General features: G+C 39.2%; 1 protein-coding gene across 1 annotated transcript in view; it reads right to left on the minus strand.

Annotated features, from left to right (window-relative positions):
* The window catches only part of LOC117505392 (phospholipid-transporting ATPase ABCA1-like), a 282,727-nt gene that overhangs the window by 151,409 nt on the left and 113,631 nt on the right, over positions 1–17,687 (minus strand). The window contains exons 24-29 of the mRNA XM_034165037.1: positions 12,748–12,950; positions 7,238–7,286; positions 7,120–7,146; positions 6,951–7,043; positions 6,831–6,863; positions 4,859–4,992 (exon numbers count right to left, since the gene is read on the minus strand). Coding sequence (XP_034020928.1) covers positions 4,859–4,992; positions 6,831–6,863; positions 6,951–7,043; positions 7,120–7,146; positions 7,238–7,286; positions 12,748–12,950 — 539 coding nt within the window. The remainder of the gene's footprint in view (positions 1–4,858; positions 4,993–6,830; positions 6,864–6,950; positions 7,044–7,119; positions 7,147–7,237; positions 7,287–12,747; positions 12,951–17,687) is intronic.

The following is a 17,687-nucleotide window of genomic DNA, read 5'->3' on the forward strand; positions in this document are numbered from 1 at the left end:
TTCACCATTTTGACACATTGGTGGCTGCCACTGATCACATGCTGGCACTGAGCAGACATTTGCGGTATTTTTTTGGAAACCTTTCATCAGTGATCAATAAATGTCACATTGTTTTATGTGTATACATGTCACATCTGCAAATACCTGTGCATGGTATCACTTACAATATGAAATGTTTGTAAGAATTTGTGCAATCTCAGTCTTTTTTTGTTTTCTTTTTAATCTGGCCACAATACTCAAGTACAGTCTTGGTCTTGAGACAACCTTCTCACTTGGTCTAGTCTGTGAATTGAATTGTTCTCTATCTTGGCTTGGTTAATTCAACAATTAATTGTTTTTATGATGTTCACAATTATATCACTGTCATGTGAGCCACCAACAATGCTCAATATTATCTCAGAGAGTTCTACAACATGTTCACTTTTGGTATACATTTTTGTTTTTTGGACTTTTTGACTTTATATAATGTTCGGGTTGACCTCACGTGAGCTGCTGAGCCAGTGTGCCCTGCAGGAATTCAACCTATGAATATTAATAAGACTAGTAATAAGACTAGTTAAGACTTGTTTTTTTAGGTCTCAGTCTCGACTTGGTCTTGCCTCCTCCAAAGACTTGGTCTTGATTGGGTCTTGACCAGACCAATATGGCCAGATATTGAATCTTAGTCTTGACTTAGATTCAATATCTGTGGTCTTATCCCCATCCCTAGTCCTCCTAGGCCCCAATATGTTCACATGTGTCCTCCATGGTATTCTAGGTTTGTTTAGGAATAATTTGATGTTTGATGTGTGTATACAGAGTGAAAACAAGCTGAGAAACTGAAGCAAATAACATAGCAAATGGTTTGTACATGTATTGATGCGAAAAAAAAAGTGACGGTAGTCCGACAAATTTACCGAAAAGTAGTAGCAAAAAACGAATTTATACAATGCTACCTTCCCGTGTCATATCACAGACATGTATGGACTTAAGAAAAAATGGGTGCCGCTTTGCTATGTGTGTGTGGGTGGGCTGAGGCTCACTTGGGACTATATATTGATGATATATTCCAGGCTCACCTCAACATTTCCAAAAATTAATATTTGAATAATACCGCTCTTAATCTAAACATACATGAGAGGAGATCAACATTTAAGAAAATGTCCTCTTCAGATGATTCTCCTCTGAAGCTAAAGAGTTCAGACGTGCAAGATGTGCAAAATGTTTCGGAGCGTGACACACACAATGAGTTCCTTTCACCTTATCCGCCACAACGTAACCAACAACCGCCTTCCCGCCTGTTTTGACGTGGCCACGTCTCCCAACTTTTATCCTCATAAATCATTCCTTTCGTGTATGACGGCGTAATCACGTTGCATTCCACTAACTGCCGCGACTCAAAGCCATTACTTCACCGCACAATCACATCTGCTGACAATAGCGGCTGTTGACACGATAAAGGAAAGAAGAAGAAACACCGGTCAGATGAATAAAGAGCGAGCGACATTAGGTGCGTGCGTGCAGACAATGTGTACTTTGTGCTTGCATGCAGTTGTGCCACATACCCTGCACAAGAGAAAGGACGCCAAAGATTGACAGTGACTAATGAGTGGGGGAGGTGTTGGGGGGCAGCAGCTGTAGATGACAAGCCGCCGTGCACCTCTGCAGAGGTGAAACACTGCTCGCTCCCTCACTCGCGTATGATTATTTAAGTGTCACGACAGCTGTCACACTCATACCACTACTGATACACGTCAAAACAATTCGAGTGAGAATGTACTTTTTACAACTTTTGGGGGGCCAGGAGGATCATTTTAACACCTTAGAAGTTGCTGCTTCTTTATTAAATTGGATTTGCCACATTTACATTATGGCCATTTATTGGTTTTGACTTTTGAAATCACGTTTAGAAGGTACAAAATAAAACAGACAATCTTAATAGGCTAATAGCAGTGTGTCATCTGCATAATTGTCACGCGATCACATCCAATACTAATGAAAACACAGAACAAAGGGAAAGGCGACACAAATGGTGGGTGTCATGTCGCCTTTTTAGTCAATCACAGCTATCAGGTGAAAATAAAGATAACTTTCACACATGCACAAATACACTTTTATCTTCACAGATTTCAGGCTACGTCGGGTGTGAATGCATTTCACATTTCAAGGGTGAGGTGTTTTCGTCTTAAATTAGTTTACTTTTATCATTTATTATTTCATTATTCTATATGATTCACTGTATAAAATGTAAGAAACTGATTTTTTATTTATTTTATTTATTTTATTTTTAAGATTTCCAGAATCAGGATGCCTTCAAATTATTTGTATCATCTGGTTAATGGAGTCCATATTCAAGTTTTATATCAAATCAAACTAGTTCAGAGGCTGATACTGTAATTTTAAACCATGGAAACTGATTTCAAAGCTGATGACACTAGTTTATCTTTGCAAATGAACTCTCGGTATAAAAATTGCTATATTTGATGTAAAACCCCTTTCTGTGTGGTTTGACACAACTGGGAACCAATTTACCTTCAAGGTTAAATCAAGTAAACAGGTCATACCGAATTTAAAACCACACCAGTTCACAGTATTTTTATCCTCTGCCCACTCTCACGCCATTTCGTGATGGTATCACGAAAAGTAAATTAATCTGTGGGTCATGATACGGTCATGAAAAGCATCACATTTTTGTGATGGGAGCACAAATGAATTTTGTGACGGGAGGATGAAATGTGGGGTGATGCAGGGGGAGGGGGTCTGCGGGGGTTAGGGCTAGGGTTAGGGTAGGATTAGAAATAGTAAAATTAAAAAAAAGCATCATGAAAATGCTACTCATTTCATGACGGGATCAAGAAAAAAGTATGACTTTATCCTTCATATACATTCAGCTAAATGAAGTTAAAAAAAAAATCTGGTTTCAAAACCACTTTTATGAAGCTTAACACCATTTCAAACCATTTTATCCTAAAAACATATTGGGCACAATGGACTTAAATATGTTGTATCAATTGAAAACCACTTTAAAGTGATTTACTTGTAGTTTAGACCACACTGTCCACATAAAACTGTCTGAAAGTAGTTACTTGCTTTTAGTCAACTTAAATGTGGTTTATTAGCAGTTAGAAAATTTATCCTTGATGGAAACCAGTTCAAATGCAGGTAAATATGTTTGATTTAAAACCACTTTAAAGGGACTTAATTGAATTTTAAACCAGACTGTCCATATAAAATGGTTTGAAAGTAGTGGAAGAGTTCACACTTGATTCAAAACCACTTAGTAAACGTGGTTTATTAGCAGTGTGAAATTCATCCTTGATGTAAACCAGTTCACATGCTAGTAAACGAGTTACATCTGATTTCAAACCACATTAAAGTGATTTAACACCATTTAAACCCATTTATTCTTCATTCGGAGGAGTTTAGGACCAGTTAAACAAGACACATCTGATTTGTAACCAAATTAATAATGTCTGGAAGCAATTTAAACCACATTATCCTCATTTTAGAACATTGTAGTAGAGAAGCTTGAATCTTTGACTGGACTGGGTTGCTTGAGGCGAGGACGTTTCACTTCAAACCGCAGAAGCTTCCTCAGCTAAAATTCTTGCTCTGGTCGTCTGACTTCTGTCTTCACCCTTGTAGAGAAGAACAAACAGAAGCCACAAAAGCTGGAGTTTCAAACCTAACCAGAGCCCTCCTACCGAGAGGCAGACTGCTATTGGCTAGTGACTAAACAATTGCTTTATTTAGCACCTATTGTGCTCTAGTTAGCACCCTCCTAATGACAGGGCAGCTGTCCCTTCTAACGACGGGACTGATGCCTCTCCTGACAGCTCTCCTGATGACGTGAATGACTCATTACCATGAACATAAGACTGAAAATGCTTTGACCTGAGTACCCCATTGTAAACAGAGGACAAAGCGTGTCTCAGACCCCCTCCCCGGTTAAGGCTGGGTTTCAACTGTTTCAGGTCAGCAGGTCAACAGCTTCTGCGATTTGAAGCAAAACATCCTCGCGTCAAGCAACCCAGTCCAGTCAAAGATTCAAGCTTCTCTATTATGGAAACCACCTGGACAACTGAGAGCCTACACAGAAACATTTTAGAACATTGTAAATGTGTAAAATAGGTCATATTTGTTTGGATCATTACCACTCAGGGCCCAAGTAAATGCAACCTTGACCTGATCTGATTTAATTTTAAATTGGTTTAGAAAACAGTTTAAACCAGGTTATACAGCTTACATAAAGCGTCAAATTGAGTCGTCCAAGCCATATCTGATTTAAAATCACTTTAAGATCATTTAATATCAGTTCACACCACCTGTCCTTAATATACAATAATTTAAAGCCTGTTTAAACCACATTATTGACAGCTGATAAGGTTAAAACCAGTTTAAGACCCTTATGTAACTGGCAAATAAATCATACAAAACCTATAATAATGTCATCAAAATCAGTCTATTCTTGACAAACCAACCAGGTTAAATCTAATTAAAGCAATAAGAACAATTTTTTCACCTTTAAAAAAATTATAAATCATAAATGTCTAATCAATTACTGTACAATCAGTGATATTGTCTGTCTGCTCAGATTACTTTTATGCTATCTGGCCCCGTAGGGGTCTAAAAAAATCACAGTGGAGCATCATGTTACATAATTATTTTCATCTACACATCGCCACACCGCTCAAATCCCAAAACTATCGACTCCATCAAGATTGATGACTCGGCTTTATCGTCACATTTTTTTTAAATTGCCTTCGTTCGTATGTGACACTAACTGATTTTGTGTTTCATACAATCGTGCCGTGATCCTCCCATGCAGCCCTGGAGTGTAACCCTTCACTTCATCATGGTGACAGACTGAGACCATTACCTGAGCAATGAGTCCCTTACGGCTCCTCCGGGCGTGGTGGAAGCGCTTTATAAAGAGCGCCAGGAACTGCCTCCTGATCAGCTTCCCGCCGGTGATGACCACAGATCCCCTCCCACTCCTGCTCTGCTGTACATCTGCAGCAGACATTCATGTGCTGCATTATTCACTAAATGAGCTGGTTAGATGGAACTTTACACATAAAAACCTGCCTCCTGCGTGCGCTCGGCCATCAGAGCCACACATGTGCCTCTGACAAGGAGGTTTTGCTTTGGTTGCTGCCTGTTTGTCTGGCAAAAGGGTGCCAATGAAATTTCAGGGAGAAGACACACTTTGGAGTGGCTGTAGCTCAAATGGTGCATCTTGTCTCTAATCATTGAGCTTTGATCTTTGACCCTTATTCCTTGATGTTGTAATCCAAACAGCAATCATGAGTAATTAAAGGACCATTTTCTTTGATCCTGCCTCCAACTTTTTCAATTAGTGACCTTGAATAGTTCAGCAATTAGCATTTACGATAAGATATCACAATGATGAAAGTTCAATCAATCAATCAATCAATCAATTTTTTTATATAGCGCCAAATCACAACAAACAGTTGCCCCAAGTTCAGCGATCAGAATCAAACATCAGGAGCAAAGATGGCTGATCAGGATAAATGGTCAGCAATAGATGAAATTCTAGGATCAAAGATGTGTATTAAGGATCAAAGATCAGTCATCAGAGTCAAAGGAAAGGATATTGTTCATAATCCTATTACAGGATCAAAGCAAGATGGACAAATGGTGAAAAAAATAATGCCATTGGCAGGTGTCTTTGATCCTGCCTTTAGGAATGTTAAATATTTCAGCAATCAGTGTTAAATATGAAAGATCAGGATCTAAGTTCAGCAATTCAGTTCAAAGGGTCAGGTCCAATGATGAGTGACTGCTGTCAAAATTCAGCATCACATGTCAGGATCAAAGATCAGTCATCAAGCTCAAAAGGCAGGAACTGCCCAGTAATATTATTACAGGATAAAACCATGACAAAAAGCAACAAAAATGGCAAAGACCCCATTTTAAGAAATGTTGAATAGTTCAGCAATCAGTATTAATGATGAGAGCTCAAAATCAAAAATTAGGATCTAAGTTTAGTAATAAGGATCAGAGGTCAGTGCAAGGAGGAGCAATTGCAATCAAAGGCCAGCAATCAGGATCAAATGCGAGTATTAAGGATCAAAGATCATAACCAGATCAAAGTAACACAGAAATATGTTGACAAACACAAAACCTCCTTGGCAAGATTCCTTTGATCGTGCCTTAAAGAATGTTGAATAGGTTAGCAATCACAAGCAAATGCCAGGTGATACTGTAAGTGAGATAAGGGTCAAAGGTCAGGATCAAAGATCAGTCACCAGTCTCAAACCTATGTCATGAGTATCATAGGTCAGTAATAAAGCAAATGTCCTGATCAAAAAACAATAGAGAAGAGATCAAAGGCACGATAACCCTCTTACAATGAAAATTAAAGCAGTAAAGTCACACTTGTTAACAGGGATGTAAACAGAGGACTGATGGACACTGGTGGAATTGCTCTCTCAGGGTCCTTCTAGCTTCTAAAGACATCACAATTCTTTTTTGCAGTCCAAAATACATTTTCGAATCACTCAAACAAAAAACAACAACAATAACAACAAAAAAAAAAACACCTATGTCATCACAATTAAGATGCAAAAGCATATACATATTCAGATTGAAAACCATTTTCATTATGAAGCATTTTTTATGAAAGTGAATTTCTCTCACTGGCTTGAAACTGAAAATGTGTGATAACGGCATGTGGTTTGAACATTTTTTTTTGTGTGTGACATTGTGAAGATGGAGCTCTTTTCAAAATGGCTACTAGAGCGAAACTGCTGAACTGAAGACGAAATTTAAAGCCGTTAATACATGCGGAAAACGAGATGTTCAGAAGACTGTTTTTGTGTATTTACCTTCCACTGTATTTGTGACACTTTTCTTTGTATCTGTGCATAAAAAAAGAAAAGAAAATGTGAATGTTAATACAGCAGCCACAACCGAACAACTAAAAACCTGAATTCTGACAAACTTGCCTTTCATTGCAGATGCTTGGACGCTGGCGATGCTGTTCCTCTTGAATTTGCCAGATCGTCTTCTGTGGACTTTCGCCAGCAGCTCCTTTGCTGCTGTGGGAATACATATAAGATATGTTGTTTTGGCCTGACCCAATTTATGGTTATAAATAATAATAAGAATAGCTACCTGTTCTGCAAGACACAGTGGTAGAGCCTGTAAAAGCACAAAACCAGATGTTTTACAATCAACACAGATTTTTTTTAGGTTAATCAAAAAGTGATGAAGACTGTGAATCAAGGATTACCAGGTGTCTCTGTATCCACACCTGTATCTTCTGCCACTTTTAAAAATATCTGTAAAATGAGGGATGTAGGAGAAAAAAACAAGAATAAGGCCATTATTACGATACTTTCCTTAAAGGGTGTTGGATAACCACTTATCAAGACTATGGTGATTTGTTGTTTTCTCTGTGAATTTGATTTTGATAATTTCATCTAATAACCAAACGAACTAACTGAATAAACAAACTGGCATTTAAAATAAAATGAGTCATAATGGTGCTGTAAGTCAGCTGGGAATGCTTATCTTTACAATCCGGGCACTTTATAGCTCGTACTACTTGTGATTCAATAACTTCCACCAAACAACCCATCCACCAGCTAGTTTATGAGCACTATATTCGAAAATCACTGGGGACTGGATTTGAAGTGCAGTTGCGCTTCAAAAGCCAACAAGAATGGATGAAATAACCTTGTTGTCTTTGGATTTTACAATCTCAAAAGGAATTATTCACATCGCCTGCAGACTGAGAACATCTGATTCATGTGCAAGTTACAGGCTCCGCGTTTGCCAACAGTCACTCAGTTTTATGATCAGAGACGAGTCTGCGTGGAAAACATCAAGCACAAGTCATTTGTTTGGGAGAGATAACACTTTGTGTAATAATGCCAATGTCAATACGACCACTATGAATCCTGCAATTAATATTAAGACTCGTAACAGTAGCAACTTGTGGGAACAAATGATTTCATTGTGATATACAATGTTTTTCTTTTTACACCCGAGACCCTCTTGGTTCATCCAAAGAAATAGTTTTTTTTTTTTGTTTGTTTGTTTGAATAAGTGTGTTAGTATGTACGAAGGCATTTTAGGGCCACATTTAATATTTTTAATTTTTTTAGACTTCGAGAATAAAGTCATAACACTACAAGAATAAAGTCATCATTTTAAGACTTTGAGAATAAAGTCATAATATTACTAGAATAAAGTCGTAATTTTAAAACTTCGAGAATGAAGTCATAATATTACGAGAATAAAGTCGTATTTTTATGAGAAAAAACAACTTTCCCGCTCAACACACAGCTAACGTAGGCTAACGTGATCATGCGGAAGCAGCTCAAGAAGGTTTTCTTTTTTGGAAACAGCCTTAGAAGTCGTTAACTAAACAGTGCCTCAAACTTGGGTTTATGAACAAGCAAAACCGTTTTATAGATGTTTGATGCGGATGCGGCGCAACAGAGAGGAGTCACGGAGGCTGTTTTGTGTGCTGTTAATGTTTCATTTCCGGAATCAAGCTTTTTTCCTCTTTCACGATTACAAGTTTTTTCTTGTAAAATTACGACATTATTCTCATAAAATTATGACTTTATTCTCGAAGTCTAAAAAAAAAAAAAAAAAAAAATTCAATGTGGCCCTAAAATGCCATCATAAGTATGACCCTATTTAGTAGGTGAGCTTTTAATTCTGATAATGTCAGAACCTCAAATACACCCAGTGAGGCTTGGCACACACGCCCCCAACCCCACGTTGAGAATACATGTTAAAAAAAAAAAATCAATTTTATTTATATAGCGCCAAATCACAACAAACAGTTGCCCCAAGGAGCTTTATATTGTAAGGCAAAAGCCATACAATAATTACGGAAAAACCCCAACGGTCAAAACAACCCCCTATGAGCAAGCACTTGGCGACAGTGGGAAGGAAAAACTCCCTTTTAACAGGAAGAAACCTCCAGCAGAACCAAGCTAAGGGAGGGGCAGTCTTCTGCTGGGACTGGTTGGGGCTGAGGGAGAGAACCAGGAAAAAGACATGCTGTGGAGGGGAGCAGAGATCAATCACTAATGATTAAATTAAAAGAGTGGTGCATACAGAGCAAAAAGAGAAAGAAACACTCAGTGCATCATGGGAACCCCCCAGCAGTCTAAGTCTATAGCAGCATAACTAAGGGATGGTTCAGGGTCACCTGATCCATCCCTAACTATAAGCTTTAGCAAAAAGGAAAGTTTTAAGCCTAATCTTAAAAGTAGAGAGGGTGTCTGTCTCCCTGATCTGAATTGGGAGCTGGTTCCACCCTAGGAACTACAAGTAAGCCTGCAGTCTGAGAGCGAAGCGCTCTATTGGGGTGATATGGTACTATGAGGTCCCTAAGATAAGATGGGACCTGATTATTCAAAACCTTATAAGTAAGAAGAAGAATTTTAAATTCTATTCTAGAATTAACAGGAAGCCAATGAAGAGAGGCCAATATGGGTGAAATATGCTCTCTCCTTCTAGTCCCCGTCAGTACTCTAGCTGCAGCATTTTGAATTAACTGAAGGATTTTCATGGAACTTTTAGGACAACCTGATAATAATGAATTACAATAGTCCAGCCTAGAGGAAATAAATGCATGAATTAGTTTTTCAGCATCACTCTGAGACGAGACCTTTCTAATTTTAGAGATATTGCACAAATGCAAAAAAGCAGTCCTACATATTTGTTTAATATGCGCATTGAATGACATATCCTGATCAAAAATGACTCCAAGATTTCTCACAGTATTACTAGAGGTCAGGGTAATGCCATCCAGAGTAAGGATCTGGCTAGATAATGTAATACAATTTTACGGTCAACAGTATCAAAAGCAGCACTGAGGTCTAACAGAACAAGCACAGAGATGAGTCCACTGTCTGAGGCCATAAGAAGATCATTTGTAACCTTCACTAATGCTGTTTCTGTACTATGATGAATTCTAAAACCTGACTGAAACTCTTCAAATAGACCATTCCTCTGCAGATGATCAGTTAGCTGTTTTACAACTACCCTTTTGAGAATTTTTGAGAGAAAAGGAAGGTTGGAGATTGACCTATAATTAGCTAAGATAGCTTGGTCAAGTGATGGCTTTTTAAGTAATGGTTTAATTACTGCCACCTTAAAAGCCTGTGGTACATAGCCAACTAATAAAGATAGATTGATCATATTTAAGATCGAAGCATTAATTAATGGTAGGGCTTCCTTGAGCAGCCTGGTAGGAATGGGGTCTAATAGACATGTTGATGGTTTGGAGGAAGTAACTAATGAAAATAACTCAGAACAATCGGAGAGAAAGAGTCTAACCAAATACTGGCATCACTGAAAGCAGCCAAAGAGAACGATATGTCTTTGGGATGGCTATGAGTAATTTTTTCTCTAATAGTTAAAATTTTATTAGCAAAGAAAGTCATGAAGTCATTACTAGTTAAAGTTAAAGGAATACTCGGCTCAATAGAGCTCTGACTCTTTGTCAGCCTGGCTACAGTGCTGAAAAGAAACCTGGGGTTGTTCTTATTTTCTTCAATTAGTGATGAGTAGTAAAATGTCCTAGCTTTACGCAGGGCTTTTTTACAGAGCAACAGACTCTTTTTCCAGGCTAAGTGAAGAGCTTCTAAATTAGTGAGATGCCATTTCCTCTCCAGCAGGTTATTTGCTTTAAGCTGCGAGTTTGTGAGTTATACCACGGAGTCAGGCACTTCTGATTTAAGGCTCTCTTTTTCAGAGGAGCTACAGCATCCAAAGTTGTCCTCAATGAGGATATAAAACTATTGACGAGACAACCTATCTCACTCACAGAGTTTAGGTAGCTCCTCTGCCCTGTGCCCCATGTAGAAGCCAAATACATTTAAAATCAATTTAATTATCCATGTTTGAACACGTCACATTTATTTTCTTTTGTGCACATTTTTATATCTTATGCTCCCACTTTATGAACTTTCCTTGAAATCTATTATTTGCTTTGGTGAATTTGCAATTGCATAGTCAGGATTATATGATGCTTCAATTAAACCCAAAAGTCCAATTATCTCCTTTTCTGAAGACACTGGTTCAGATTTATTGTCCGTCATGCACATCTTCAACTTCACATGATGTGCAAACACGTACTAGGGGAGCTACAACCACCTTTGCACCCCCCAGAACTAAACCAAACCAACTTTTTTAGGTTGCTTAGATGACCCCAAAACACAATCAGGATGTTCCCAAAAATAAAAACTGGCCTCAAGCCAGTTATCCAAGATGGCATCCAAGATGGCCTCCAAAATGTTTTTTTCACCACAACACCTTTAAACAACATATAAACAACTTAAATATCACAGAGATTCAATGGGAAGACCATTGCAGGTCACAACAAAATCATTTGTGCCTAAACTAAATTCATTCATGGGTTTAAGATTCAAAATGGTGTTCAAAATTGCCACCAATAGACCCTCATTAAAAAACATGGTAGGAAGTTGTTTATATGTTGTTTAAAGGTGTTTTAGTGAATAAACCCTATTTTGGCAGCCATCTTGGACGCCATCTTGGATAACTGGCTTGAGGCCAGTTTTTAGTTTTGGGAACATCCTGATTGTGTTTTGGAGTCATCTAAGGAACCTAAAAAAAGTTGGTTTGGTTTAGTCCTGGGCGGGGGGGGGGGGGGGGGGGGTGTAAAGGTAGTGTTCATAGCTCCCCTAGTAATGGTGTGAAGTTTTGATGGAAATCCATCAACCAGGACAAGCTGCACTCACAACATTCAGGGATAATTAGATGGACTGCATGGGCCTTCACCCCCCCCTCCCCCCCAAAAAATATTTCATTTGTGGGGAGGGGGTATAAATAATGGGGCTGTTTGGTCTTACAGATAAAACACCCAACATTTGTGCAGTGTGTGCCCACTGTCATTCCTCGCATGACAATCTCACGTGCTCAAACAAAGCGTGTGTAACTATCAGGATTGCTCCATTAGTTTGCATTTGAATGTTACTGGATTACTCTGTGTCTAACTCCCTCTGGCATAAATCACTGTTTACCATATCAATGGGGTTAGGGAGAGGGGCCACTCCTCAGACTGGAGCATAAACGCATAGACCATTTTGTATATATTGTTCAAAATGTGCATTTGTGTTTATTGTTTGAACTTTTTTGTTGTACAGTCTTTCACACAAGGCCTCAAATTACCTTCATAAAGTGTCAAAACAGTTGTTTATTATAGTTTGCTGAGTGGTTTGAATAAATGTGTGTGGAAAATTATTTTCCACTTTATTTTTTCCTTTATATTTATGATTGTAAACCTTTATTAGTAATTCCCTTCGGCTGCTCCCTTGTTTGCACTTGGGTTTGCCACAGCAAATCCAAGGTGGAGCTGCATGTTGAATTGGCACAGGTTTTACGCCGGATTCCCTTGCTGACGCAACTCCACATTACATGGAGAAATGTGGCAGGGGTGGGATTTGAACCCAGAACCTTCTGAACTGAAACCAAGCGCATTAATCACTTGGCCACCACCCCTATTGTAAACCTTTATCGCACTTATAAAACACAAAAAAAGCATATATATTATGAAAGAACAGGTTGTCCTGAAAAAAGAGACATAAAACTTGATTGTGGGATGCGGGGAGAGTTGTTAACAGCAATAATAAAACATTTATGCCAGGCAAATGAACTTTCCATAAAATGCCTTAAAAACTAAAATCTTGCATTAGTGTTTTTGTTGAGTGTATATTTATGAGTGCATTCAGACTGTCATTCCAACACAATCTGTACCTCCTCTAGTGTGGTATCAGAGATGCCATAGCTGGTGAGGCCAAGGTCATGCATCGCCAAGTCAAGCTCTTGGAAGAGCACGGCAAAGGTCCCATTTTTGGCTCCACCATAGGGCAGGATGAACGTCATCTCCTGACCGATGCTCTCCAAGAAAACCGCGTCAGGGACGTGGCGCCGCACGAGCTGACCCACGGCTGTCAAATCTGCTGGGCAGACGCCGTCCACGGCACTCACAATAGACGCTCCCAAGTCTGGTGTAAATTGCAAGGACAAGAACAAAAATGTTGAGGATAAACATACTTTTCTATGCCTAAAACTGACAAAAGAGAAAGGGTTCAGGAGCAACTCCACTTTTGGGCTGCAAAGAAATCTAAAAACGTAATCTCTGAGAACTGCTGAGCTTCAACAATCTCCTGAAGCAAGTGTGATTTAAAAAATATATTGGGATCGCAGTGATACTGTGACCTTTAAGCATACTGAAACAGATCAGTGGACACACTGCTAGCTAATTCTCCTGCTTCATCCATTCTGAACCTGAGATCACAATGTTGCAGACCGCATCACATCTATTATTGATCCTGAACCCTCTCATACATAATTACTGCAGCTTAACCACCAACTGCTTGGTGCTTTACGCACAACTAAATGGATCTGCTTCACACATTTGACTGAATTACATTGGCAAATGAGAATCAGTGTGGATTTCTGTCTATGTGCCAGTGGGCGGTAATAAAGAGGAATATGCTGTCACTCAATAAGTTCCGGGAACTTTTATGTCATCTTTATTATTCCCCTTAGGGAGGCAACGCCCACCAAGCAAGCAAGAAGGTGGATGAAAATATCTGAGAAGCCTATTGACTGTGTTGCTATATTAATGTCATATCAGCTGTCCCTTCAGGGAGTCACATTCCTTTACAGTTCTTTCCTATTGGTGTCATAATTTAACAAACAAGAACATAAATAAGACTGACAAAAACAGTGAAGGTTCAAAATGCCAGCAGGCATCATACTAGCTGGAGGTGGGCGGATCGATCCTAATATCGATAATATCGATACCAACGCTGGTATTGATATTGAATGAGCCTCATGTAAAAAGATCCATACGCAAGCTTTTTTTCTCTCCCGCACGTACTGACTGCTGTGCACGCAGATTCATCAAAGTCGACTCTCTGTCTCTCGGAGCAGCGCTGCGCTGTGTCACACAACACAGAGCAGCGCACCCTCCCCCCTCTGGTCTTTTGTTGTTACGCCGTCGCATGGCTCAGCGGTGCCAGCCAACAGCCATGCAGGTAGGCTCAGCCTGGCTCTCCCACTCAGTGCTCTTCTCTACCTCAGGAGAGTTTGTTTTAAGTTGTGTTGAGTGATTTTTTTTTAAACAAAAATGTTGACTGTAATAATAAAGTATTTTGTTGTCACATATAAGGTTTGGCGAAATTCTATTCTAGGTCTTTTGGATCCTTTGGATCTGTGAAGCTTAAATATGAAAAAGTATCGGTATCGACATCGGCAATACTGGGCCTGTATTTACTTGGTATCGGATCAATACCAAAATTCCTAATATTAGCACATATGAATTCATCTAATTTAGTAAATATGTAAATATGTATTGACAATTTGCAATTCCTTGTAAGACAGTACTGAAAAATGGAAATACTCTCACTTAATGCAATTGTTCATATGTTACTAGCCTATCTGCCAAATTAGCAAATTCACTGTTGCCACATATATGTGGTTAAAACTACCAAATTAGCAAGCCATGATACATATTATAATTTTCTAAAATTATTTCCTACCAAATTTAAATTTTTTTAATTCCCATTTACATAATCCCCATTTCATTACTTGACAATAATGGTTTGGAGAAATAAGCACCGTTTTTATGTTTAATTTATAATTTTGTTTAACAGTACTAGCTAGTGAGATATCATGGAGATAACGCTCTCCATGCTAGCTTATGGCGGCAGCAGTCACATTCGCTAGCCATAATTTTTGTTCAGTTATTTCACACCAACTTGTAAACGCAACACTTTTGGTTTTGCTCCCATTTTGTATGAGATGAACTCAAAGATCTAAAACTTTTTCCACATACACAATATCACCATTTCCCTCAGATATTGTTCATAAACCAGTCTAAATCTGTGATACTGAGCACTTCTCCTTTGCTGAGATAATCCATCCCACCTCACAGGTGTGCCATACCAAGATGCTGATTAGACACCATGATTAGTGCACAGGTGTGCCTTAGACTGCCCACAATAAAAGGCCACTCTGAAAGGTGCAGTTTATCACACAGCACAATGCCACAGATGTCGCAAGATTTGAGGGAGCGTGCAATTGACATGCTGACAGCAGGAATGTCAACCAGAGCTGTTGCTCGTGTATTGAACGTTCATTTCTCTACCATAAGCCGTCTCCAAAGGCATTTCAGAGAATTTGGCACTACATCCAACCAGCCTCACAACCGCAGACCACGTGTAACCACACCAGCCCAGGACCTCCACATCCAGCATGTTCACCTCCAAGATCATCTGAGACCAGCCACTCGGACAGCTGCTGAAACAATCGATTTGCATAACCAAAGAATTTCTGCACAAACTGTCAGAAACCGTTTCAGGGAAGCTCATCTGCATGCTCGTCGTCCTCATCGGGGTCTCGACCTGGCTCCAGTTCGTCGTCGTAAACGACTTGAGTGGGCAAATGCTCACATTCGCTGGCGTTTGGCACGTTGGAGAGGTGTTCTCTTCACGGATGATGTGAAGGAGATGTGTTGCACTGCATGAGGCAAGTGGTGGTCACTCACACCAGATACTGACTGGTATCCCCCCCAATAAAACAAAACTGCACCTTTCAGAGTGGCCTTTTATTGTGGGCAGTCTAAGGCACACCTGTGCACTAATCATGGTGTCTAATCAGCATCTTGGTATGGCACACCTGTGAGGTGGGATGGATTATCTCAGCAAAGGAGAAGTGCTCACTATCACAGATTTAGACTGGTTTGTGAACAATATTTGAGGGAAATGGTGATATTGTGTATGTGGAAAAAGTTTTAGAACTTTGAGTTCATCTCATACAAAATGGGAGCAAAACCAAAAGTGTTGCGTTTATATTTTTGTTGAGTATATATCGATACAATTCAAAGTTACTTGTGAGACAATATTTGTTGGAAGAAATGAGCTCTCATTATGTAATTGCTATTATTTGTTGTGGAGGTGCTAGATAATTGGATGCGCCATCTTATGGCCACAGCTGTCATATGAGCAAACCATGTAGTTAGTTTAATTTCATTAACATATGCCTAACTGAAGAATAAACTCTTCCAAAAACAAATAACATAGTATCCAACTTCATGAAGATGTTCTCGTCAAGCAACTGTTAATTTCTTATCTGGTTACCTAACAGTGGTGGCACAGCTAGCCAAAAATTTAAAGTTTATAACTTCTAATCTGTGAACCGAAAAGTTAACTGCAGTAACGTTAAACCCAACACTGCAAAAATGTTTTGATGGTTTCATCACCATCAACAAATCCTGACAGTAAACCATCCCCTGTCACATTAAACCTTTCGCGGGGGACAGGAAGTAAAATTCAGATCTGGATATGACGGATCAAGCACAGTACTACTATGTTTTTCATTAAAAACATTGAACCTTTGTGCTTACAGTCTAACTTTATGGGGCTATTCAAGCAGCTATTCAAGTTGGGATGTTGTGTAAAATGTAAATAAAAACAGAATACAATGATTTGCAAATCCTCTTCAACCTATATTCAATTAAATACACCACAAAGACAAGATATTTAATGTTCAAACTGATAAACTTTATTGTTTTTGTGAAAATATTTGCACATTTAAAATGGATGCCTGCAACACATTTCAAAAAAAGTTGGGATGGGGCAACAAAAGACTGGGAAAGTTGATGAATGCTCAAAGAACACCTAATTGGAAACAGGTGACTGTCATGATTGGGCATAAAAGGGGCTCAGCCATTCACAAGCAAAGATGGGGCAAGGATCACCACTTTGTGAACAACTGTGTGAAAAAATAGTCCAACAGATTAAGAACAATGTTTCTCATCATTCAATTGCAAGGAATTTAGGGATTCCATCATCTACAGTCCATAATATAATCAGAAGTTTCAAAGAATCTGGAGAACTTTCTACACGTAAGCGGCAAGGCCAAAAACCAACACTGAATGCTGTGACCTTCGATCCCTCAGGTGGCACTGCATTAAAAGCAACATCATTGTGTAAAAGATCTTACCGCGTGGGCTCAGGAACACTTCGGAAAACCATTGTCAGTTAACACAGTTCGTCGCTACATCTACAAGTGCAAGTTAAAAGTCTACCATGCAAAGTGATAGCCATACATCAACAACATCCAGAAACACCGCCGCCTTGTCATTTGAAATGGAGAGACGCAAAGTGGAAAAGTGTGCTGTGGTCTGATGGGTCCATATTTCAAATTGTTTTTGGAAATCGTGGACGTAGTGTCCTCTGGACAAAAGAGGAAAAAGACCATCCAGACTGTTAACAGCGCAACATACAAAAGCCAGCATCTTTGATGGTATGGGGGTGTGTTAGTGCCTATGGCATGCGCAACTTACACATCTGTGATGGCACCATCAATGGTGAAAGGTACATCCAGGTTTTGGAGCAACACATGCTGCCAACCAAGCAACATCTTTTCACGGACGTCCCTGCTTATTTCAGCAAGACAATACCAAGCCACATTCTGCACGTGTTACAATAGTGTGGCTTCGTAGTAAAAGAGTGCAGGTACTAGACTGGCCTGCCTGCAGTCCAGACCTATCGCCCATTGAAAATGTGTGGCGTATTATGAAGAGCAAAATACAACAATGGAGACCCCGGACTGTTGAACAACTGAAGTCGTACATCAAGCAAGTATGGGAAAGAAATCCACCTACAAAGCTTCAACAATTAGTG

The sequence above is a fragment of the Thalassophryne amazonica genome, chromosome 23, assembly GCF_902500255.1.
Source record: "Thalassophryne amazonica chromosome 23, fThaAma1.1, whole genome shotgun sequence".
Lineage (NCBI taxonomy): Eukaryota > Metazoa > Chordata > Actinopteri > Batrachoidiformes > Batrachoididae > Thalassophryne > Thalassophryne amazonica.